Below are 27,392 nucleotides of genomic sequence, written 5' to 3' on the forward strand. Positions count from 1 at the left end.
AAAACTTGTGATCAATGGTCACTGAGCTGTCACTCTGCTTGGCTGTGTAGACAGGCAAAACTGAAGTAGGGAATGGAACTTTGAAGTAAAAGCATTAATTACCTATTGTAACTAAAATCATTAGTTACCTATTGTAGATCCAGCCTTCATGTTTTTCTGACATATTCCAAGTTAATATCAGAGAAAACTCCCGAAGTATTAATAAAAGGAGAATAGTTTCGTCAAAAATAATGAAAGATTGCCGAGCGTGGTGGCTCACGCCTGTAATCCTAGCACTCTGGGAGGCCAAAATAAGTGGATTGCTTGAGCTAACAAGTTCAAGACCAGCCTGAACAAGCGCAAAACCCCATCTCTACTAAAAATAGAAAAGCTAGCCAGGCATTGTGGTGTGCACCTGTAGTCCCAGCTACTCGAGAGGCTGAGGCAAGAGGATCGCTTGAACCCAAGAGTTTGAGGTTGCTGTGAGCTAGGACACCATGGCACTCTACCCAGGGTGACTGAGTGGACACTGTCAACTAAAAATAAAATAAAATAGATTACTACTATAATCAGAATGTTTGTGTTTCCCCCCAAAATTCATATGTTGAAACCTAATCCCCAAGGTGATAGTATCAAGAGGTGAGGCCTTTGGGAGGTGATTGGGCCATGGGGGTGGAACACTCATGAATGGGATTAGTGCCCTTAACAGACCCCAGAGAGCTAGCTCAGCACTTCCACCATACGAGAACACAGTGAGAAGGTGCTGTCTGTGAACTAGAAAGAGACTGAGAATCTGCTTGGACTTCAGCCTAACTGTGAATAATAAATTTCTGTTGTTTATAAGCCACTCAGTTTATGGTATTTTGTCACAGCAGCCTGAATGGACTAAGATACTCACATAATATCTGTACTTTATCATAATATCTGTACTTTGATTTGAGAAAACTAAATGTAATTCAACAAAACTGAATGTGGGATGTATATTAATAGTAACGTATGAATGTTAAATTCCCTGAACTTGATATTTGTTTTGTGGTTAGAGAATATCCTTGACCTTAGAAGATACATGCTGAGGTATTTAGGTATATAGGTATAAAAGGTTATAATGTCTACCACTTACTCCCAAATAGTTCAGAAAACTATATAATAATGTAATAACATGTGAAAGAGAAAATGTGGGAAAATGTTAACAATTGTAGAATCTAGGTGAATGATGTGCATGTGCTTGTTGTAAGAGTCTTGCAACAATATAAAAATTTTAAAAGGAAAAGCATGATGCTTTCTCATTAACATCAAACATCTGATTTAGAAAAGTCACACTGTCAAAAACCATCAACTGGAAGAGGCTTGTCAGAGTGTAGTCACTGTATGCTTTATGGGCCTGTTTCCGCTCAGAATTGTCTGGGAAAGTCCAAAGTACCTGTGGATAGTGGTATGGAGTTAAATGTTGTGTTCCATGACAAGACTAACAGTTCTCAGCCAGCACACTTGACTCTTGATACATAGCCACAACACCTGCCCAAAGGACCGCCTCGGGGTAAAAGACACATGCACTCTGGAAGAGGCTTTGCCTGGTCTCCTTTTCACTGTGAAACCTCTCAAAAGTCTGTTTTTCTGGCTTGGCACCTGTAGCTCAGTGAGTAGGGTGCTGGCCACATACACCAAAGCTGGTGGGTTTGAGCCCAGCCCAGGCCTGCTAAACAACAATGACAACTGCAACCAAAAAATAGCCGGGCGTTGTGATGGGTGCATGTAATCCCAGCTACTTGGGAAGCTGAGGCAAGAGAATCGCTTGAACCCAAGAGTTGGAGGTTGCTGTGAGCTGTGACTCTACGGCACTCTACCGAGGGCAACATAGTGAGACTCAGTCTCAAAAAAAAAAAAAAAGTCTGTTCTTTTAGACTTCTCCAGTTTTTATGCTATTTTTTGAAGGTTCTTCAACCCACCATAAGGGAATAAATTCTGTGTTAAGGGCACTGCTGGTACCCAATTGTCAAGCTCCTCAACTTCTCTTATCTCGTTCTTCAAATTGTTGGCCTTCTCTTTCACCCAGAAAGGCAAGCTGTAAGAAGAAGACAACAGCCTGAGTTGGAATTTGATGCAAAATTTACAAACACTGTTAGTGGGTAGGGACTACATACTTCAAAAGCGAAAAGACCTCCAATTTAGGAGACCAGCTTCAAAATAAAGTATCATGTTAGTTGTTCACCATTTGCCCCTGCCTCAAACCCAGCTCTGTTTTCAGTCCTTTTCCACCTGACCCTTGCAGCTGGCATCACCTTGGCTCTCCTATGTTCCTACCTTGGAGCTGGACTTGCCTAAGGGAGGTACCATGAGGAAATCAAAAGGTGGGAAGAGAGAGGTTGGGCTACTTCTCACCTAGCTCCTCCCCTCCCACCCAATCTCCCCAGACACCACAGTTCTGGGAGTGGCAGCATTCAGCAATGCCACAACTTGTGCTGGGCAGGGCTTCTTCCAGGGCTTCAGCTTCCACTGCTCCACAGACCATGATCCCTCTTCCTCCTGCTCAGACCTTGGAGAGTAGAGCGTTCCACTGTCATGAGCCTCTGGTGTCTGGGTTCCCCCAATCCTGTCCCGCACCCATAAATAGTCTTTCCATTAAGCTGTCTTCAGAATCCTAGCTCAGTGTGCTTTCTGTGTGAGCCACTGCACCTGACCCAAAGACAGCACTGGTGTGCTATGAGAGGATCTTAGGTGTGCTGCAAAAAATTTTAAAGATCACTAATTAAATTATTTTCAGAAATATCCAAAGCACAGTAAGTATATTCTTTTTTTTTTGATCAACATAATTTAAATGTGCTGCAGAAGTTTGACTATAAGTTAAATTGTGCCACAAGATAAAAAAAGATTGAAAAGCACTGATCTAGACATTTTAACACAGCAACTCTCAGTCCAAGTTAGACCAAAATAACTAAGTAAATATGGGGACTAAACAATTCAGCCCAGTGGACATGATGGTTTGTACCTGCAATTCTAGCAATTTGGACAACTGAGGCATGAGGATCACTTAAGACCAGGAGCTCACAACCAACCTGGACAACATGGCAAATCCTTGTCACTTAAAAATTAGCTGGGCACAATGGCAGGCACCTGTAGTCCCAGCTCCTCAGGAGACTGAGGAAGGAGGATCACTTGAGCCAGGAGTTCAAAGTTGTAGTGAGTAGAATTGTACAACTACACTCCAGCCTGAGCTGCAGAGTGAGCCCTTGTCTCAAAAAAGAAAACAAACAAAGAAAAAACATAATAAAGTCAATCTCCTGGGTCTGTTCCTAACTTTGCATCCTTATTAAATAGAATAAACTGTCAGGTACATATGGAAACATCTCATTAACTAAAGACAGTTGCCCTGCATTGATGGTAAGATGCACCCTCATCAAAGTTATTAAAATGTATAAAAATAAATGTTAATTGTCCTAGTAAAGATGCACACCATCACATTTTCCCATGGAGGACACGTTAGCTGTAATGGCCTGCCTCTGTTCTTTGCTGGCAGACTTGCCTTCTAGGACCCAAATTAAATGTCACCTCCTCTACAACATATTTCCAACTTCCCCACATGTGTACGTCCTTTCCGTGTACACTGTACCATATTTGCTTCTTCAAGTGTTTTATGTCAACTCTGTCCCCCATTAGACAATGAGCCCTGAAACAAGAACTGTATCTTACTCATCTTTGTGATCCCTGTCTCCATTACCCCGCCACTTTCCCACTTCTCCTGTAGGCCAAGTGCATAAGTGGTGCTCTATGAATATCTGAGGAGTTGATTAAATAATCCTTGTAGACAAGTTGCGAACTATAGGGATCTGTTCAATAAGTAATTTCATCTCTCTAAAGTTTATTCTAATTCTCACTGTGCCACAAGCTTGGGAAGACTTAGGCAAGTCTTATAAAACATCTGGTCTTCAGGTTTTATCCCTATCTTTATTTATTTTTGAGATAGGATCTCTCTGTCATCCTTGCTAGAGTGAAGAGGCATTATCATAGCTCACTGCAAACCCAAACTGCTGGGCTCAGTGATCTTCTTGACTCAGCTTCCCAAGTAGCTGGGACACAGGCACATGCCACCATATCTGGCTAATTTTTCTACTTTTGGAAACCAGCCCCTCACTATGTTGCCCAGGCTGGTCTTGAACTGCTGGCCTAAAGCCCACTTCATCCTCCCAAAGCGCTAGAGTTATAGGTGTTCTTACCTTAAAGTTGGATTGCTGCATTTGCAAATTTAACATTTTTTAATTTCCAAGCACAATTAGTATGATATTTAAATATGTGAATAACTTTGATGAGAGTAATGTAATTGTACAAAACTGATTCATCAGATAACTTGGAAAGAAAAAAAAAATATTTTTATTCAAGGGAACAAGACTCCTTGTTCCCAGTCATAACAAAGTAGCAGGGATCATAGTTACTCTCTTGACTTAAACAAGAGAGTAGCTCAGGCTACACTGAGAGAGCAGCTCAGGCTGGAGTGTAGTTGTACAATTCTACTCACTACAACTTTGAACTCCTTGACTATAAAACTGGACAAAATGTATGAAGCAGCTGTTTTCAGACATGAGATGACAGAGACAGCATGGGATTGTGATGCTGGAGAAGGGGAAAGCAAATGAGGAGAGCCCTATCATCACCCAGATTTTGCCTATTGGCACATTCAAGACCACAGAGTAGGGACAATAATCCCAAACAGAGCCTGGTGTTCCCTTTAGTCTGAGGAGCCAGATCAGAGTTCAGAGAGTCTCAGAGGACTAGAAGCCACAAGACAGAGTTCTGAAGAAGGTATTAACTAGATGGGATTCACAGCAAATTAGACACTGCAGAAGAAAATAATGAGCTTCAGAAATGGGCATAACACCCCCCTTTGAGTCTTTGCTAAATACTAAGGCATACGTGTGTAGGGTAGAACTCCACGAGATTGGACAACAGAGTTGCTGAAAAACTGTGAACTGAATAGTCCCAGGGTTTGCAAAGGTCTAAAAATCATTTCAGTTTCAAAAGTGAAGACTCCTCCTTGACCAATCAAGGCATAGTAGAGACCCTAAAAGGGTTATACCTTACTTAGGACTGGGGTTAAACCACCCCTAAAGTAAAGGCTACTGTAGACATGCCCTAATGAAAAGCTCAAAAGGATCAATGGAACTACAGGTGACTTAACTACCTGTTAAAGCAAAGCCCAACACTCAAAGAATACAACAAAATCCAGGCACTCATAAAATTATAATGTCCAGTATCCATACAAAAATTGTTAGACATGGCAAGAAGCAGGAAAGTAAACAGGAGAAAAATCAGTCAATTTTTTGAGTTTTTTTTTACCCAGAAATGACAAAGATCATAGTGTTAGCAAACAAAAATGTTAAAACAACTATTATAACTATGTTCAAGTATTTATGGAAAAATGAAAATAGTGAAGAAGGAAATGAGTGATGTAAGAAAAGAATCAAATTGAATTTCTAAAGTTTAAAAGTACAACAGTCACTAAATGTGATTAATAGCAAATTAGACACTGCAGAGGGAAATAGTGAATCTGGGAAACAATAAATTCAACAACAGAAACTGAACCTGGCCTGTTTCTCCTGCCCTAACTAACTGGTTAGTAGACTTCTGTCAGGGTGACTATTCCCAGAGCAAAGGGTCCAAGTCTCCTACTTCTCTTATTGGCCACAGCACAAAAGGATATGCTGATGTTCTTCTTCTAAAAAAACACTTACCTTTTTTTCTTTAGGAAAATCAGACTCATAGGTATTCTATGATTTATACACGTAAAAACATATTTGCATATGAGTAGAAATGTACAAAAGCTAAAATAGTTGGGTAGGGTGATGTGATTTAGGCAATTGCTATTATTTTGAATATTCTACAATAGTGTTTATAAAAATGTAATGTACAGGGTGGCGCCTGTGGCTCAAAGGGATAGGGCGCCAGTCCCATATGCTGGAGGTGGTGGGTTCAAACCCAGCCTTGGCCAAAAACCACACACAAAAAAAAAAAATGTAATGTACAGATAGGAGAAGCCCTAATTGTGTGCCATAAGGTCTCAAGTTTGGAATAATTTTTTTTTTTTGAGACAGAGTGTCACTTTGTCACTTTCAATAGAGTGCCCTGGTGTCATAGCTCACAGCAACCTCAAACTCTTCGGCTTAAGCGATTCTCTTGTCTCAGCCTCCTGAGTATCTGGGACTACAGGCATCCACCACAATGCCTGGCTATTTTTAGAAACAGGGTCTCACTCTTGCTCAGGATGGTCTTGAACCTGTGAGCTCATGTAATCCACCTGCCTCAGCCTTCCAGAGAGTCTCCAGGCGTGAGCCACCATGTCCAATGGAATAAAATGCTTTTATTCCAACTGAGCTTCCCGGTAGATCAGGCTCTGGGACACTTTCCCACTCTATCGGTACTTAAATGAGACTATTTTGTAGAAGGTGGCGCCCACAGCTCAGTGGGTAGGGCACTGGCCACATATACCCAAACTGGTGGGTTTGAACCAGGCCCGGGCCAGCTAAACAACAATAACAACTACAACAAAAAATAGCCGGGTGTTGTGGTGGGCACCTGTAGTCCCAACTACTTGGGAGGCTGAGGTAAGAGAATCGCTTAAGCCCAAGAGTTTGAGGTTGCTGTGAGCTGTGACGCCACAGCCCTTATCAAAGGTGACACAGTAAGACTCTGTCTCAAAAAAAATTAAAGAAAGAAAAGAAAAATAACTCTTTCCATGTCAGAAATCTACTTAGGTAAATAAATGAGGTTCAGATGAAGCAGAGAAAAAGTACAGGAATGATACCCCCTCAAATACAGGAGTGCTCTATTGGCTTTCTCTCTGGCTCTTGAAACTGACCATTCTCTCTGGCTTCAATCATCTCAGTAGGTGTCTTTCTTTTCTAATAAATGCATGTTCTGAGAAGCCAGAGCCCTGTCTTTTTGCTCCGTGTAAACCCTCCTATAGTGCATAGCTAGCATGACACATGACATCTGGTATATGTCATCCATATCTGTTGAGGATGTGATCATCCCAACTGCTGACTCCACAGACACTTGACCTCCATGAGTCTTTCCATGTACCCTCCTTACAAACCACCCTGCTTTCCTGCAGGGATTCAAAGGGGTCCTGTGTGTTAGTTGCCTGTAGGCTCCTCCACAGGAGAAAATAATAAATAATTGATATTTCATTAAGAGAACTCACGTGGGAATTTGTGGAAGAGGCTCAAGTGGAATAAATGTATCAAATTTCTTTTCATAAGGCACTCTGAAAAACAGAAAAGGCAACCATAAAATTGCTATGGCATCTAGAACAGGGATCAATATGTCACGGTGTTCAACAGAATTTCTTCATTTCTGGGATTTAATTTTCAAGTACGGGCTTCAAAGCTATAAGGACCATAATTTGTATTATTTTTTATAATTTTTAATCAACATCACTATATCCCAAATGGTTAGTTATTCAAAATCATATTTTAAATGTAATATACCAACTATGTTTCCCTTACTTTAATTATCCTCCTATTTTTTTCAAGGATTTTGGTCTAAGTATAGTTCTACATTTAGGTCAAATCATGTAGTAACCACTAAACAATAATCTGATTTGGTAAGAAAATTCAAATTTATGAAAATATAAACAGGAACAAAATTAACAACCACTTTTTTTGCAGTCAACGTTCTGTGTATAATTTCAATTATACACACACATATGTACATACACTAATTAACTAAAGATGAGCTTTTAAAGAAATTTTCATACAAGCATATCTTTTTGTGATCTACTCCTTTTAAAATATAATTTATATGTAGTACAGAAAGACATAATTCCTTTAAAGTTAACTAAGTAACTCTAGGATTAACATACACTTACAATGAAAAATTCACTGGTGGGAGAGTTGATCCTGCTTTGAAGAAGCCTTCACTCTGTTCTGGGTGCATATAGGGATTATCCCCTGGAGTTAACTTTGGGATTCCATTCCTGGGATCAATATCTGTGTGAAATGTTTGAGATAGAATCATGCAATGGGCTGAATATATCCACCGATTTGTTATATCAACATGACAATGGAAGTAGACTATTTTAGTGTTTTATTAGTAAGTTACATAGAGGTTTCTGAAAGTTCTGTTTGTGATTACCTTGCCTTTAGGTGATGAAGATAAAAATGTGAGCCTATATATAGGACATTTTCCAAAAGATGTTACTACGATTACCTTTCACCAGGATAGAATTATTGGGTTCATAGGGAATGTTTTGACTTAAAACATACAGTGAATCAGAGGTATCTTTGCAATAACCCAAAGAACTCTGGCTTAAAATCTTTTCATTCCTGAACATTAGTGCTCTTGAGTCTCTGAGTCCTAGAAAGTTTAAGAAGCAATTGCACATGGTGTCCTGCCTCTCTACTGATCTCAGCAGGAAATCAGATAATGAGTGTCCTGTTTCTCTTTCTGCTTCAAGGACAGAGGCTGCTGTGCAGCACAGCAGGTGGCTTCTTAGTGAAGAGGAAAGTCAGGGCTCCTAAGCATACCCTGCTTATTCAGCTGAGGCACTGACACCCAGCTCAGCTCCTTCTAAAGCCCTGTGAACAAGAAACTAATCATGGAAGCAGGAGAGGAGTCAGCCTGGTACAAGATGGTCATTTCAACCCACAGATGCATCTCCTTAACACCAGATACATCTCCTAAGAGAACCACCATGGGGGGAAAAACGAGAGAGAGAATAACCATGGACTAAGGACACCCTCCTTTGCCATACACCTTTTCTTTCTTTCTCTCTCTCTCCCCTGCCCCCCACTCCCACATTACTTCATTCAACTGTACACACAAGATGTAAGTAAGCTAAAGGAAAACCTAGGGAAAATTTTTGATAAGCTGTATCCTACCCATCCACATTTTTCTAGCTAACTCAGAAAAGCCATCTACACCATAGGTAGGAGCCTTGAGTTTCAGGAGTATTTAATTGTTTGCCTTTCCCTTTAAAAGCCTTTTCAATAGCTAAGACTCTGTATTAACTTGACATTAGCTCTTTTCCTTAAGAAAATAGGATCAACTACACCCATGCATTTGAGTGCTTGCTGTCATGAGGTGCTAAGGATTCAATCCAGGGAGAGTGGAGTGACCACATCGTTTGAACCCCCAAACACAGCATTGACAGATAAGAGTCAGGTGACTGCAAGAAGTGATGAGAAGAGTTTGGACTTTGGAGTCAGTCACAGCTGAGTTCAAATTCAATTCAATTTCTAGTTCTTGCCCTTCAGCTATTTATTAAACCTCCCTAAGCCTTAGAAACCTCTTTATAAACTGTTTATTTCAAATGGCTTCCATGAAGAGTTATCATGTTACTAAATGAGGTTGGAGGCCAAGATGGCAGACTAGATGCCCCCTGCACAGCGCTACTCTTACAGAGAGGACTGAAAACGTTGAGTAGACACCCACTGGATGGATCATGAGCGTGAGAGCCCTGGCAACCCACAGCAGTGGATGGATCATGAGCGTGAGAGCCCTGGCAACCCACAGCAGTGGATGGATCATGAGCGTGAGAGCCCTGGCAACCCACAGCAGTGGATGGATCATGAGCGTGAGAGCCCTGGCAACCCACAGAGAGGAGGTGGAAGTGAAGTGAAGAAGACAGAAGGGCTCCTTGAGAGAAGCTATTATGGAGAGCTGCTGCATCCACCGTGAAGTCTACCAGAGAAAGAAGCAAACTTTAATGGTTAAGCTGCTGAGATCTCAGGGGTTCCTGGTTACTGCAGCAGAATACAGTATATCCCATCCTGACTAATACAGTATGCTATACCGTAGGAAGAGCTACACAATGGAAAAAAATTGTATTTTCAAGCCTATTTCCCTCCAACCTATAACCACAGATAGCATTTTGTTCTTTCTTCTCTGGAAGCAATTAGGCCTTTAGGGAATTCCACCAAAGGCTCGACTATGGCTGATAAGTTAGAGTCAACCAGTATTTTAAAATATTTTTTTTTTGTTTTTTTATTTTTGAGACAGAGTCTCAAGCTGTCACCCTGGGTACAATGCCGTGGCATCACAGCTCACAGCAACCTCAAACTCTTGGGCTTAAGAGATTCTCTTGCCTCAGCCTCTCAAGTAGCTGGGACTATAGGCACCCGCCACAACACCTGGCTATTTTTTTTTTCAGCGTCATTGTTGTTTTAGCTGGCCTAGGCCTGGTGTGAACCCACCAGCCTCAGTGTATAGTACTGGAGCCCTATCCACTGAGCTACAGGCGCTGCCTGATTGTTTTTTTCTAAAATAAATATATTGCATTCTAATTCATTAGACTGGTAGCTCCTGGCAGTCCCTGATCCTGCTTTATTATCTTATCCAGGAAATAAAAGGCAGGAGAGAATGTCACAAAAGAAGAAATGTCCTGAGTCAAGCTTTTGTGTCTAGTGCTGCAATGAGATCAAGGAGGAGAAGAAATGGGAAAAGACCATTGTATCTGCTGTTTAAAGAAGTCATTGTATGACATCGCCTAAGAAGTAATTGTACTAAAATGAATCAAGCCTGTAGATCCAACTACCAGTTTACAGAAAAGATGTAGGAAAGAGAAACCTGTTAAATAGTACCAAGGGATGTAATCAGCAAAATCCTGATTGTGGTAAACGCTACAGGACAAAGGACCTAGTTATTTTCAACAAATAAATTGCAAGAAAAAGGGAGGGGAGGACCTATACATTACAAGATTTAAGAGGCATGCCAATACCATTATTAGGTATCTACCCAGAAGGAAAAAACAAATCATTTTACCATAAGGACTTCTGCACTAAAATGTTCATTGTAGCTCAATTCACAATCATCAAGATGTGGAAATAACCCAAGTGCTCATCAACGCACAAATGGATAAACCATAGTGTATATATATCTCACATATGTGTGTGTGTGTATATATATATATTACATACCATATATATGTACACACACACACCATGGAATTCTATTCAGCCCTTAAAAGATAGAGACTCTTTTGTATTTACCTGGATGGAGCTAAAGAATGTTCTCTTTAGTAAAGTATTTCAAGAATGGAAAAGCAGGGCAGCACATGTGGCTCAGTGGGTACGGTGGCAAGTTCATATACCAAGGGTGGCAAGTTCAAACCCAGCCCCGGCCAAACTGCAACAAAAAATAGCCGGGTGTTATGACGGGCACCTATAGTCCCAGGTACTCAGGAGGCTGAGGCAAGAGAATCGCCTAAACCCAGGAATTGGAGGATGCTGTAAGCTGTGATGCCACAGCACTCTACCAAGGGAGATAAAGTGAGACTCTGTCTCTAAAAAAAAAAAAAAAAAAAAAAATGGAAAAGCAAGCACCCTTGTACTCAATACTAATTTGAAACTAGCAGATGAACAACTACAAGCTCACAAGAGAGAAAACACAATTAAATTAAAGAAAGGGAGGGAGGGAGGAGGAAAGCAGGGAGAGGGAAGAGAGACGGGGCTTGGTGAGCTCTCACCTAACAGGCACAATGTAGGGGTATATGGCACACCTCCTGGGTGAAGGACTCAACTACAACTTGGACTTGACCTGACAGACACAAACAATGTAAGCTAATTGTACATACCCTTATAGTAATCTGAAAGTTTTGAAAAGAGGCATGCCAACCAATTTCAAAGTGTGAGCCTTATTTGGATCCTGGTTTAAGTAGACTAATTACTCTTTTTTTTTTTTTCAAAACTTTTAAACAAATTTTATTTACCTTTTATCTATACATTGATGCGGTATGCTCTACACTCTCAGAATTTACTTAGAATAAAATAATAATGTTGTTCTGTGGAATCCTGTCTCTAGAGGAATTAGAAACATTTCTGGGTATGTCATTATCTCCTATTTTATTTTTTCTCTCTGAAAATCTATCTCTGTGCTCTAAAGAAATCAATTTCTTGCCACATGAAAGACTTTCTCTCTTCAACATGGTAAATAAATCATGAACCATTAATTCTTGATTTTCATTGCAGTACTCAGCAATCAGACTAATATTCTTAAATTAGAGCATTTATCAATAATTGGATACTTAAGCACTGAATATTTTAGATTTCTTGTTAATTTTTTAAGATAAGACATTGTGATATGGAATTATAGTTATGTTAATAAAAATAACATATCTATTATAAAAATCCTTCTCTATTTGAGGTACTATGATATTTTACAGATAAAATTATATGATGTCTGGAATTTGCTTTAAAAGAATCCCTGGGGGAAAGGTAAAGATAAAACAAGATTAGCCACGTGTTAATCATTATTGAAGCTAAGTGGAAGAGTCTGTTGGATTTCATTATGCTATTCCCTCTACTTTGGCACACATTTGAAAATTTACCTTAAAAAGTTTGTTGTTGCCCTTAGTAGAGTGTCATGACAACACAGCTCACAGAAACCTCAAACTATTGGGCATAAGTGATTCTCTTGCCTCAGCCTCCCAAGTAGCTGAGACTCAGGCACCTGCCACAATGCCCAGCTATTTTTTTAGAGATGAGGTCTCATTCTGGCTCAACCTGGTCTTGAACCTGTGAACTCAGGCAATCCACCTGCCTCGGCCTCCCAGAGCAATAGGATTACAGGCATAAGCCACCATGCCTGACCAACGTTTTCTTGTTTTTTTGTTTGTTTGTTTGTTTTTTCTTTTTTGAGACAGAGTCTCAAGCTGTCATCCTGGGCAGAGTGTCGTGGCGTCACAGCTCACAGCAACCTCAAACTTTTGGTTTTAAGTGATTCTCTTGCCTCAGCCTCCCAAGTAGCTGGGACTATAGGCACCTACATAACTCCTGGCTATTTTTTTTTTTTTTTGGTTGCAGTTGTCATTGTTGTTTTAGCTGGCCCGGGTCAGATTCGAACCCACCATCGTCAGTGTATGTGGCCGGCACCCTACCCACTGAGCTACAGGCATGGCCCCAAGTTTTTCATTTTACAAAATAAAAAATACTGGTTACCTCTGGAGTAGGGAGAGGAAAGATGTAGTATTCAGGGAAAGACATATTGGAAGCTTCAAATATAAGATATGTTCTATTTCTTAAATGAAACAAAAGCATACAAGTATTTGTGGTATTTTATTCTATATATTCAACAAATATTTCATAAATACTCCTTTGCATTTATTCAGTATTTATAAAACCATGAAGGAAGGGAGGAAGAAATGGAGGAAGGAGGGGGAAAGGGAAGGAAAGGAGGAATAGAAAGGAATAATAAACTCAAAATTTGGCATAAGGTTTCCTTTTGAGTTAGGAGGAAAGTGAGGATTAGGAGTACCAGATACAGGACTCCTCAAAGACTCCCATATCAGTGACCACCCTCCCAGCTTATCTAGAATGGCTTTTCATGTATTCTCCATCTAAATAAATAAAAGCCTCAATTTTTAAAAAAATATTTATCTTTGCTATGAGTTTAAAAGTCTATTTTAAAACTCAAAAACAAGAAGTTTCTCCTCCTTCCTCTTTGTATTCCTGCGGCAGCAATTCTATTCATCTTCGAAGCAATGGCTGCCTCCTACACGGATATTTCCAAAGAGTGTGCCATAAATGGTCTGTTGGTACTTAGCAACTCTTTAGGGTCTTTCAATAAATCTGTTCTGGGTAGACTGGGGCAGAGAACTCACCAACCTACAAACCAAAGAGATATGGATAGATAGATATTCACCTCAATAGCTTTTAATTAAATAAGCTATAAAATAACAGCATGCACTCTAGGCTAAGGTTAATGGGATGTTTTCTTTGTGGAGAATATAAAATACAATTTAAATGCATCTGCCAGGCAGCATTTAATTGAAACGTAGATTATTTTCTTCAGATTTCAGTAAGGATTTCTATTAATAAGTATCTGAGAAAACTTATCTGATGACTTAAATGTCACATTAGCATTTTATGAAATTCAGAGAAAAACGAAAATGTGGATCAACATATGTTGTGAGTTCTTTGCCAAAACGTGTAGCATGGCAACTGTCTCCTTCACTTTTCTATCTTCCTGGCTACTCTAGGTGACATGGTGACTCTGCAGGGCTGTCCCCAGCTATAGCATGCAGGGCCTGCAGAACGACTCAAGAGCTTTTTGTGTTTTGGGGGTTTTTATTATTAAATCATAGCTGTGTACATTAATGTGATCATGGGGCACCATATACTGGTTTTATAGACCATTTGACATATTTTCATCACACTGGTTAACATAGCCTTCCTGGCATTTTCTTAGTTATTGTGTTAAGACATTTACATTCTACATTACTAAGTTTCACATATACCTTTGTAAGATGCACTGCAGGTGTAATCCCACCAATCATCCTCCCTTCCCTCCCTTTCCCCCTTCCCCCTATTCTTAGGTTATAACTGGGTTTTAGCTTTCATGTGAAAGCCATAAATTAGTTTCATAGTAGGGCTGAGTACATTGGATACTTTTTCTTGCATTCTTGAGATACTTTACTAAGAAGAATATGTTCCAGCTCCATCCATGTAAACATGAAAGAGGTAAAATCTCCATCTTTAAGGCTGCATAATATTCCATGGTGTACATATACCACAATTTATTAATCCATTGGTGGATCGATGGGCACTTGGGCTTTTTCCATGACTTAGCAATTATGAATTGGGCTGCAATAAACATTCTGGTACAAATATCTTTGTTATGATGTGATTTTTGGTCTTCTGGGTATATGCCTGGTGGGAATGCAAATTAATACATCCCTTTTGGAAAGATGTTTGGAGAACACTGAGAGATCTAAAAATAGATCTGCCATTCAATCAAGAGCTTTTTGGATACTGTACAGTCAAAACCCAAAAGGGAAACATTACCATATTTCTTTCTCCCCAAGCACTTGTCCACCATCCTCTCTGACTGAGATCTCCTGTTGCCGAGGAAGACCCCATTAAAGAAGCACTGCTTTCCAACATGGTAGGTGTGGATATTGCTGCTAAACCTTGGGTAAAACGACCACTCTGGACGCTGCCCGTCTTCTGCAAGACATGAGAGATCCTTCCATGAGTGCCACTGCCAGCCTCATAATTATGAATGAATGACAAAAGCTGTAAAAACTCCCCAGATGCTATCTGGCTGTACAAACTTTAATCAACCTGTGTAATTCTTTAGTTCTACATCAGGAGCAGTGTCAACCTCTGGGGGACCAGGCTCAAAAGGAAGAGAAGTGTGTGTTGGGGGGAAGCTACCTAAGAGACTGCATGTTTTCCCCTATGCAATCTCTCCTTCAAAACTAAAGTCAATTTTATGTTTGGAAGTTATATATGGGTTAAGAAGCTCAGAGATAGTCTTACAAGCACTTATAATCCAACCTTCACTCTGATGACTGCATAGGAAAAATAGAATGCCCATCATCCAGGGAATAGCTAGCCAACCATAGCATCTCAAGCAGATGGAACACAGCACTGGCTGCAACAACAGCACACGCATGTGCTATAGTGCCACCAGAAGTGCATACATGTAGCAACAGCAAAAGAGACAAGCTGCTGTCAGACCTCAGGCTAGTACTGGGCCTCTCTGTGCCTCTAATACTTGTCCTCCAAGATTGCTAATGGTGATTTTAAACAACGAAAGATCCCCTAACAACTCTAGGATTGCTTGAGAAACACTTGGGCTCTGGGGCTTTGGAGGCAGGCAACTTGGGTTCTAACCACATCACCCTACTTTCTGGCTATGTGGTTGTATGGGTGACTGAATCTCTCCAACTCCAGTTTCCTTCTCAATAAAATGGGTAGGTGTATATTAGCCATCTGGATCTATGTGTATTAACACATAAAAAGGTCCACAACCTATTTAGTGCTGATTGAAAATTGTATACTACAACCCATTTATTTTATAGTGATATATGTACATATGTGTATATATATATATATATATACATGTATGTATACATTTCAAAATTCTGGAAAAATATATATCAACTCTTCACAGCTACAAGGAAGAATAGGGATATTGTTGGAGAACATTGGGGAAGGGTTTTTATACTTGAGACTTCTATATTATTTTAATATTTTGCTGCAGTACTTTAACATGTTTTATATAAAGGCAGTTCATTTTTGAAAACCATATAACAAGAGCTCCCCTGCAGAAATGTTGACAGAAATAGAGATATGTGTATAAACCATGTCAAATTCCTGGCACTCCTAGGTTTTCAGTGACTGGCCAACAGACTTCTGAAAAGACCCTGGGCACAGAGACTTGTCGAGTAGGGTCTATGACTTACTTGTCTGCATCTGAAGCAGGCTGAATTCCTTGGGATATTCATTCTTTTGGATTTTGGTCAAAGAGGTTTCAGAGGAGTGATCAGAAGGTGAGGAGGAGGATTTCTGATCCAAATCTACAGCAGTGCTGGAAAGAAGAGAAGAATTAGATTTTTCCATGTTCTTAAACTGGTAGAAACTAATCTTATGTATCTTATGTTAGAATTGTCCCCACTCATGAAAATTGGGCCTACACCCCTGTAAAAGTCCCTGAGCATATTATTTATTTTGCCACAATTTGAGTGGACTAAAACATATTGAAAAGATATGTGTTTAAAAATAATTTGGTGGTTCCTCAAAAACTTGAACATAGAATTACCATAAGACCCAGCAATTCTACTCCTAGGTATATACCCAGAAGAATTAAAAACAGGTTCAAACAGATACTTGTATGTGAATGTTTATTGCAGCATGATTCATAATAGCCAAAGGGTGAAAATAACCCGTGTCCATCAACAGATCAATGGATAAACAAAATGTCCTATATACATATAATGTAATATCATTCAGCATTAAAAAAAGGAATGAAGTTCTAAAACATATAACATGGGTGACCCTTGAAAACATTATGCTAAGTGAAATAAGCTGGATACAAAAGAACAAATACTGTATGCTTCCACTTAAATGAAACATCTAAAATAGGCAAATTTATAGAGACAGGTAAATTACCTATAGGTAAATTTATAGTGGTTACCAGGGTCTGGGGAGAGGTGAGAATAGTGAGTTATTGCTTAATAGGCACAGAATTTCTGATCGGAGAATGAAATGTTCTGAAAATAGCAAGTGATGACAGTTGCACAGTATTATGAGTGTAATTAATGCAATAACTTGACTTTCTATGACAAAACATACTTACAAAGGGTCCGGCCTGGATCTATGGCCCAGATCTCCTAACTCTATAGACTATGTGGCCTGAAAATTAATATGCTCGAAATGGATAAAATGGCAAATATTATGTTATATATTTTAATATAATTTTTAAAAAGGAATGACATACTGATATATGTTATAACATGGATCAACCTTGAAAGCATTATGCTGGGCAAAAGAAGCCAGGCACCAAAGGCTACATACTGAAAATTCCATATATACGAAATGTCCATAACACACAAATCTATAGAGACAAAAATTATATTAACAGTTGTCTCAAACTAAGGAAATAAGGGAGATGGGGAGTAATTGCTAAAGGGTATGAATTTCTTCTTGTGGTGATGAAAATGTTCTAAAATTGGTCATGGTGATTATAACACAACTCTGTGAATATACTAAAAATTGTCAAGTTGTATACTTTAAATGGGTTAACTGTATCATGTGAATTATGTTTCAATAAGTCTATTGACAGAAAAGATGCATGTTCAATAAAACTATTAAATGCAAATAAAAAGTCAGTAAATATATAGAGAAGATAAAGAAATAATTAAAAACAAACCTAGACTGAAATGCTATAATGATGGAGCATTATGTTTAATGCTGAATTTCCTAGTAGTTAAAAAGGCCTCCTACAACAAACTGCTATGGGTGTCAGCAGAAAAAAGCAATCACTTCTGGTTTAAATGGATTTGCATTTGCTAGATGGCCTTGGTCAACATTTTCAGGTAGTTATCTGTTATCAAGTCATAGGATCTTTTTTTCATACTGTTGCTTCACTCTTATATTTGAATAATTTCAAAGCAATTTCATTTTGCTTGTCTTGATTGTTCCCTAGTAACAATCCTGTTATGTAGGTAGAGCTGATATCATCATTTCTATGTGAAAAGAAAATGGGCTCTCAGAGAAGTTGACTTTCTATGATAAAACATATCTACACAGGGTCACGGCTGGATCTATAGCTTATAATGATGGAGCAATATGAGAGTGAGATCTCCTGATTCTATAGACTATGTGACCTGAAAATAAAAAAGAAGCCTAGCTCAGTAACTCAGCACCCCCCTTTTCAGAATATATGATCATTTCAATATTGGAATAAAATATGCCTCCCCTAAATATGAGAGAGAAAAGGCTTTGCTGAACAACTGTATAGAAAAGATTTCAAGGATAAAGGAAACGTTCTAAAACAACTTTAGAATTATCCACCTACTTTGTTTATTCAACAAACATTTACCTAAGTACATTTTGTGGCAGGCACTATTCTAGACATTGAGGACCCAAAGATGATTGAACACAGTTCCTGCCCTCAAGGATCTAGGGGAGAGAAGGCTCTAAGTCTAGGGAGAGAGAGGGATCCAGGGGACAGAAGGATCTAGGGAGAGAGAAGGATCTAGTGGGAGAGGAGATGGAAATACACAGATGGTTATGGAAACATGGGTAAATACAGTGATAGAAAACCTTACAAGAAATTAAGGGAGCTTGGCACGCGTAGCACAGTGGTTACGGCACCAGCCACATACACCAAGGCTGTGGGTTCAAACCTGGCCTGGGCCAGTTGAACAATGACAAGTGCAACAAAAAATAGCCAGGCGTGTGGCAGGCTCCTGTAGTCCCAGCTACTTGGGAGGCTGAGGCAAGAGAATCGCTTAAGCCCAGGAGTTTGAGGTTGCTGTGAGCTGACACCATGGCACTCTACTGAGGGCGACATAATGAGACTCTGTCTCAAAAAAAAAAAAAAAGAAAAGAAATTAAGGGAGTGCCCAGAAGGAACACCAAATGCAATGAGGTTTGAGGAGGTATATCTGAAAAGAGTGTATGGAGGAGGCTTGCCTGAGCAGAGTCTCGGGAATGGGTATAAATTCATCATAGGTATTAATCAAGGTGGAAGTGACAGAAATCTACCTAAACTCATTTTTAAACAATAATAGGGATGTATGGGTTCCCATGACCAGAGTATAGTGGGGGACAATTGGAATCATAGCTCAGCGTCTCCAGAACTGTCAGTCCCTGCCTGTCTTGACATCTTGGCTTCACTTTTACCAATTGCAGATGAGCTCCTTACAAGAGCAACAAGGCCACTGACAGCCTCAGATTCAAATTCTCGTGATCTTCCAACCAATATTAACTCCCATCTCTAATGGGAAAAATCACAAGGAAGGCTTTTATTGGTTCAGCTTGGATCATGTGCCCTCCCTTAAATAAATCACACTCAAGAAGTGGAGTCATGTAAGATGATGACAGCTCCCATTCACAACACTCATTAACACTGGGTAGGGAATAACAGAGAAACTTTTCCCCAGAAAAGGGGGCAATAGCTAAGACAAGCCACCAGGGAAGTCAGTGGTAGCTGAGCAGCTCCAACAACATGTGAACACAAGCAAGGGCATTGGAGGAAGCCACTTCAGGCAAAAGAGACAGCATCAGTGTCCTTCCATAGAAGCAAGAAACAACACGGAAGTAAAGAAATTTGATGTGATTATAGCAGGAGTAGTGACACAAAAGCTGGAGAAGAGGAGGAAGACAGATCTGGAGAATGTATAGTTCATGCGAGGGGACTTGGACCCTATATCACAGTTTAACGAGGTAGCATTAAATAATGGTAGGCAAGAACATGACTTGGTCATGTATGCTCCAATTTCTGTTTTAGTAAACTCTAGAAGCTGTGTGAGGAATGGACTTTTAAGAATGTAAGATATGGCTCGGTGCCTGTAGCTCAAGCGGCTAAAGCACCAGCCACATGCACCAGAGCTGGTGGGTTCGAATCCACCCCAGGCCTGCCAAACAACAATGACAACTACAACCAAAAAAAAAAAGCCGGGCATTGTGGCGGGCGCCTATAGTCCTTGCCTACTTGGGAAGCTGAGGCAAGAGAATCGCTTAAGCCCAGGAGTTGGAGGTTGCTGTGAACTGTGATGCCACAGCACTCTACCCAGGGCAACAATTTGAGGCCCTGTCTCAAAAAAAAAAGGAATGTAAGATGTAATCTTGTTGGCAGCATGTATTCACTTGATCTTAGCCAAAAGGCCGAGAAGCGATGGCAGCATGTATTCAAAAGATAAATAAAAGTTAGTGGATTTGGGGTTTTTTTTTCCAGAGAGTGTCACTATGTCGCCCTTGAAAGAGTGCCATGGCGTCACAGCTCACAGCAACCTCAAACTCTTGGGCTTAAGGGATTCTCTTGCCTCAGCCTCCCAAGTAACTGGGACTACAGGCATCTGCCACAATGCCCAGCTATTTTTTGGTTATAGTTGTCATTGTTGTTTGGCAGGCCTGGGTTGGATTAGAACCTGCCAGCTCTGGTGTATGTAGCTGGCACGCTAGCTGCTAAGCTACAGGCGCCAAGCCAAAAGTTTTTTTTAAAGAATGTAAGGCTTGAGCCAGGGAGCCCATTTAGGAGAGTGCTGCAGACAGCCTCTGATACTCCCTACCTCTTGGTATTTATTCTCTTCTGCAGTCTCCTCCTGGTGAGTATGGGCTGAACCTAATGAGTCACTTCTAACAAAGAGAATAAGTAAAAGTGACAGAATGTCAAGATTAGGTTGCAAAGAGACTATGGCTTAATCTGTGTGTGCTCTTCATTGCTTGCTGAGCACAGCCAGTTGCCATGTTGTGAGATGCCCTACATAGAAGCAAGAAACTGAAGAAGGCCTTTGAGCAACATCCAGTGTGGAACTTATCTGTCAGCCCCACAAGCCTGTGCAGAACTGATTGAACCCTACCAACAACCATGTGAGTGAGCTTGGAAGTGAAGGGGATCCTCCCCTCAGCTGAGCCTTCAGATGCCCACAGCCCTGACCAACACCTTGACCACAATCACAAGAGAGAGACTTTGAGCCATAAGAACCCATCTAAGTCACACCCAGATTCCTTGACCCATGGAAAATATGAATTAATAAATGTTGTTGTTTTAAGCCACAAAGTTTTGGGGGATTTGTTGTGCAGCATAGAATGGGACTGTGGCAATACAGGTAGAGTAGAAGAAATGGACTTTTAAGATATTTTAGAACTTGATCCCCAACTGGATAATGGAGATGAGTATGACCTGAGGGGTGTGTATCTTTGGGCTACATGAACACTGAGACTATCAACTGAGACAAGGGGTACAGAAGGATATAGTTTATAGGGAGACATCAAGGCATGTTGAGTCTGAGGGGCCCATGGGACATCCAGATGGAGATATTGAGAATATATCAATCTGAAGCTTGGGGCTATGTCTAGGCTGGAGTTTTATATTCAGGTGTATGTTAAGTACATGAAATACTGTCACCATTTTATAGATAAGAACACTGTGGCCCAGGGAGGGGAAGTAATTTGCTCAGGTTCACAGAGATATTAGTAGCAGAGCTAGGGTTTGAACCCAGACAGTCGAGTCCAGAATTGATGCTTTTGCCAAGCATGTCATGCTACCTCTCAGACTGTTGGCATCTTGGTTAGAATTTACCCCAATAGTGAGCACTCTTCACCAGATGTTTACTTACTCTAAGTGAGCAGAGAGTCTGGGGAGGCCTGGAGGCTCACTGACACTTGGACCTTTTTCAGCAGAAGATGAGAAACTGTCCCATCTGCTAGGGGATGTTGTATCAGCAATGCATCCATTAGATTGCAATCTATCCATTTGATTCCTGAAACACATGAAAATACCTTTTACTCTATCTTGCTTCTTAGATTATAAATATATATTTGCTAAAAAGAGCTGACATTTGTTGACCATTTACTGTGTACCTGGGATTAGGTTAACATTTTACACCCATTATGTCATTTGAAATCTATGACAACCCACAGACATGGATCCTACTTATCCATCCCCACTTTATAGATGACGAAACTGAAGCTCAGAAGGTTAGCAACTTGCCTATGATCACAGAGAAAATACACATCTATATTTGATCATAGTTCTGGTGACACCAAAGCCTGAAATTCTAACCACTATACTAGACTGCTTACCCATTCACACAGTTCACCTACTCTGAATGAAGTAAAAGAAATAAGGTTTGAATGGAGCTATAGATCACTGTACATTGTACCAAGCATCTCAATACAATTTTGTAGAGGATTTGTTCATAGAAAGACTGATGAATATAGCTGGTGGTCACAACCCAAAGAACTGCCTTCAGAAACTCCCATGGGTTCCCCTCACATGTCTTATCCAACTTAGTAGCATTTAGAACAGTGATTGCCATGAATTAGGTCCTCGATTAATGTGTGAATAAATGAAAAAGAATTATAACTCCCAACCACCCACACTTATAAGGGAGTCCTAAAAGCCAGTGACTGTCGTGTATAGAAGCACATCCATTTTCTTCACTCTGCTATACAATTAATATTTTGCAAAAGTCAATCTCTTCCCTTATTATTTTGCAGCCTTGTCCAGCCACAAAGAAAGCCACATCAGTTGAGTAGTATTGCATTTCTTTATGCATAACTTCACAGAGTACAGAAGCTCAATAGATACAACGTAACCTCTGATTATAAGAAAAATATAAGAAATAAAACTCAGACCCAAGTACATTTTTAGACTGGACATTATTCCACCTACATAGTATCTTGCCTCACAGTTGCCCCTCGGTATTTACAGGAGATTGGTTCCAGGACTCACTAAATACCAAAATCTGCAGATGCTCAAGTCCCTTATATGAAACAGTAGTATTCACATACGCTTTTTCCTGTGTACTGTACTGTAAATTATCTCTAGATTTACCTATAATACTAGATACAACGTAAATAATATAGTTATTATACTGAATTGTTTTTGTGTTTCTATTGTTGCATTGTTAACTTTTAGTGTTGTTTGCTTTTCAAATGTCTTGCATCCACACCTGGTTGAATCTGTAGATGGAGAAGTGATGGAGATGACTGAATAGTGTAAACCATGTGCCCTCTGCAAATTCCCACCATCTACCAGCAGAACTGCTAATTAGACAATTTCGTATTTGTTTCCTCTCAAATTTATATGGCAAGTGAGTCATATTTTCTCACTCTTGTCAAGTCCCAACCTAATTATCAAATTCTACTCTTTTCTTTTTTTTAGAGAGGCGGGGTCTCACTCTGTCACCCAGACTAGAGTGCAGTAGTGCGGTCCTATCTCACTGCAGCCTAAAACTCCCGGGCTCAAGCATTTCTCCTGCCTCAGCTGAGATTACAGTCACATACTACCCCAGTACCTGAGATTACAGGCATGTACTACTGCCATACCTGAGATTACAGGTTCATACTACCAGCATCTGAGATTACAAGCACGTATTACCATACCTGGCTAATTTTTGTATGTTTGTTTTTCATAAAGACAGGGTCTTGCTTTGTTGCCCAGGCTGGTCTCAAACACCTGGCCTCAAGCGATCCTACCACCTCAGCCTCCCAAAGTGCTGGGATTATGGAAGTGAGGCACGACTCCTGGCCCAAACTCTTTAGTCTTAAAAGGACTTTGCCTATGACTCTAAAAAGCCTACAGGCCAGCTGAGCTACTTACTCCCTTCAAACTCCTCCCTTTCTGTGGTTTATCAGGGCACGGCACAAGGACAGTCTACATCAGAATTACGTGAGAGGGCTGTTTAAAATACAGATTCTCAAATTCCGTGGCAGACTTATTGAATTAGAATCTCTCAAGTCAGGCTGGGGAACTTGCATTTTTAATAAATCTCCCCTCCCTCACTAGCACATTTGGCACTGATCTTCTTCATGTCTAGTCCCATCACTGCACTGCCTGTTGCCCCATTCTACTTTAGATTCCCAACTGCATGGAATTTCCTGAATTTGTCCAGTCGTGAGAATCACCTTGGAGTGCTTGTTCAATGTGAAGATTACAGGGTTCTGACCCAGACCCACAGGCTGGGAACCAATATGTTTAAAAAGCACTTCAAAAAAAAAAGAAAAAAGAAAGAAAGAAAGAAAGCACTTCAAATGATTCTTAGGATCAGCCAGGTGTGGGAAGTGCTGTTTGAGGTTATGCCCAAAAGCCTAGTACAGTAACTGGCTGCTTGAGGTGTGAGCTGCTGGGATGGAGTCCAGCCCTGCAGAGCTATGAGGAGCAGAGGACAGGTCCCCAGCAGCCAAAGGAGGAACCACCCCTATACTAAGCCACAAAAGAAGTATCAACAAGTATAACATAGACCACACTCTCTGACCACAAGGCAATACAATTAGAAATCGATAATAAAAAGACAGCCAAAAAATACCCATAAGCTTGGAAACTCAAACCATACTTCTAAATAATTCATATAAAAGAAGAAATGATAATGGAAATCATGAAGTACACAACGATCAATGAACATAAGTACTATATATCAAAACTTGTGGGATTCAACTAAAGCAGTAATTAGAAACTTGGAGCCTTAAATGCAGGTACTGGATTTCATGAAATATGACACCATCAATTATAATAACATTATTATTTTATGTACCCCAAAGAACAAAGGCTGCCAATTAAACTCTGACACAATGCTTTGTCACTTAGAATTTTAAGTTTGTACTTATTAAAGCATTCTTTTAGACTTAAATATAGATTTATTTTTTTTTTTATTGTTGGGGATTCATTGAGGGTACAATAAGCCAGGTTACACTGATTGCAATTATTAGGTAAAGTCCCTCTTGCAATCATGTCTTGCCCCCATAAAGTGTGACACACACCAAGGCCCCACCCCCCTCCCTCCGTCCCTCTTTCTGCTTTTCCTCCCCCCCATAACCTTGTCATTAATTGTCCTCATATCAAAATTGAGTACATAGGATTCATGCTTCTCCATTCTTGTGATGCTTTACTAAGAATAATGTCTTCCACTTCCATCCAAGTTAATACGAAGGATGTAAAGTCTCCATTTAAATATAGATTTTAGGACGGCGCCTGTAGCTCAAGGAGTAGGGCGCCGGTCCCATATGCTGGAGGTGGTGGGTTCAAACCCAGCCCCAGCCAAAAAAAAAAAAAAAAGTAAAAAGCATCTTAAAAAAAATAAATAAATAAATAAATAAATATAGATTTTAATCATATATAACTCATGTATATATAATGAAGGAAAATAAAAACAAAATAAATCAGTTATGATAGTCTTAAACCTTATTCACATTCAAAACTCTGACTACTAAATTGCTTTTCAACTCAATCACTGATGTCCATGTTTTCCTCCTAATGTTGACATCAATGCAGCAAGAACATGAGTGATGCAGCATTTCGTAAGTGAGTGCTTCTCTCTGGCCTGTAGAATTTTCTTCTACGCTACGCACATGCATTCTGCATGCTTCAGTGCTCATACAACAAAGATTATGACAACTACTTCACACCTGCTACAGGGCCCATAGCAATGATAAGACCCAATCCCAATTTCAAAAATGCATACTGGAAAAAGTGTCCATCTCAGAATCGGTGGGTTAAAGTGTTCAAAACAAAGATTCCAAAACTCTATGCAATGGCAGCATTAGTCTCAGAACAGAAGGATTTGGACTTGTAGTTCTTCACTCTTTTCTTACCTGGGAAAGGGCAGGGAGGCATTTTGAGGCCACATTTAAGTGTCTTCACCTCATGTTTGAAATTGAGTCACTTCTAGAAAGATCCTGTAGTCAGCTTTGTCAGGGCCCAGGACTGGCCTGGTCTCAGGCCCAGCTTAACTAGGTTCTGGACGCGGACCACTAAGCTACCTTGCTCAGGAACAATTTCTCTTAGGTGCCTGGTCACTATAAATTACCTTCCCACACCCAGCTTCCAAGGCCTGCCCCTCTCCCTCACCTGGCTTACAAAGCTGTGGGGAGGAACAAACATGCTAAGGAGGTATACCCTTCTTGGAAAGTTCATCATTTATCATGAGAATTATTATTCAAATGAAATAAATGTCAAGTAAGCCATCCAGGAAATTCTAATAAGTCTCTAAAACATCAAGATATAAGAAAAGATGAAGCAATCCAAAAGACCTAGAGAAGGTTCTGGTGACCAGAAAGGAATGCAGGAGAAAAAGGAGAGTTTGGAAGAAAAGTCTGTTTCTTTGATGCCATCTGTGGAATTCAGGATAATTATTTCCATTTCTTTAGGCAGGAATAACACCTTACATAACCATAGCACTTGTCATCTCAACTGATTTTCACAATAGCTCTGTCTGGGCAGACAAAAATAATACATCACGCCATATTAATTTTATGTGGATACACTTTTAACCAAACATTCAGCTTCCTACCCCTTCTTATATGCTCAACAAGCAGCCTAAGACTCCAGGACACTGGTTTTTCACCCTCTTTTGGATGACACTCCTCTCCACCATGAAAAATAACAATAGCAATGGGCCCTCTCTGCTGGAAAATGCACGCGCGCACACACACATATGTGTATCTTCAACTGGCTTGCGGAGCCCTTTCTTTCTCAAAACTCATGGTCTCCATTTTAAGCTCAACCCAGATGTAGTCTCCTGAATGGGCACACCTCCAGAGCAGGAAAGGCAGCTATGGCTCTTTGGTTAATGTGGTCCGGTGATCCCAGAGCCTGCTGCCCTTCTGATACCCCTAACTCAGAAACGTGGAGCATCCCTAGCACACCCTTAGAATAGTAGCTTCGTCCTTTATCCCAAGCCAAACTGGAAACTGCAGGAAGTTCTAGAGCTTAAAGTTAGAATCCCAGAGCCCTTTTGTCCATGCTGTTCCAGACACCTGTGGATAATCAGTATTTCTACCCCGTCCTGCTCCCGTCCTCTATTAGTCCCAGCCTATCTGTGTAATAGCTGGGTGCAGTGAGTTGTACCTCCCTCTTCTCTGCTTCCTATGAAGGAAAGTGAGCAGATCAAAGACCAGGGACCAAGCTAAGATCTGATGGGACAAAGAGAGAACTCTACAACTCCCCTTTTTACAGCACAGCAGTCCACTTATCTGTAACTCACTCCTGTAGGAGACACCTGAAAAGAAACACCTTGGTAATAAGGGAATGGGGAAGGGATTGGTCTCTTCTTAAAAAGCAGAACACATACAGGGGCAGCACCTGTGGCTCAAAGGAGTAAGGCGCCGACCCCATATACCAGAGGTGGTAGGTTCAAACCTGGCCCCGGCCAAAAATTGCAAAAAAAAAAAAGCAGAGCACATACATTATTGCTTGGCAGTCTCCACACCTATGGTATAAATAGCCATGGGATCACTTCTATAAATAGCCACAGGAGAAGTCAGGGCTCCTACCAAGACTGCTGCACTTTTGAGGTGCTCCAGCACCTCTTACCTGACTGAGACAATGGGGTCCCTGGCACTTATGGGAGCAATACCTCCAGCGAGCTTGTACTGCGTCCTGGCAGTTTCAAGGGCCAGGGCAGGCAACCTAGCATCCCGGCTTGGACACACTCCAAGATGTTCTGGGACACTGTGGCCATTCTGCTCCAT

At 40.4% G+C, this 27,392-nt stretch overlaps 1 protein-coding gene and 1 pseudogene across 1 annotated transcript; both read right to left on the reverse strand.

Annotated features, from left to right (window-relative positions):
- Positions 1–1,237: 1,237 nt before the first annotated feature.
- On the reverse strand, positions 1,238–27,392 carry SPATS1 (spermatogenesis associated serine rich 1). The gene is made up of 8 exons (XM_053603588.1): positions 27,235–27,392; positions 21,539–21,682; positions 16,157–16,281; positions 14,751–14,912; positions 7,838–7,958; positions 7,172–7,234; positions 1,926–2,041; positions 1,238–1,380 (listed from the first exon to the last, which is right to left on the reverse strand). The coding sequence occupies exons 1-8, from the start codon at positions 27,390–27,392 to the stop codon at positions 1,238–1,240; spliced, it is 1,032 nt and encodes a 343-aa protein (XP_053459563.1).
- Positions 19,946–20,096, reverse strand: LOC128594955 (uncharacterized; annotated as a pseudogene).

This window comes from Nycticebus coucang, chromosome 9 (assembly GCF_027406575.1).
Source record: "Nycticebus coucang isolate mNycCou1 chromosome 9, mNycCou1.pri, whole genome shotgun sequence".
NCBI classification, from domain to species: domain Eukaryota; kingdom Metazoa; phylum Chordata; class Mammalia; order Primates; family Lorisidae; genus Nycticebus; species Nycticebus coucang.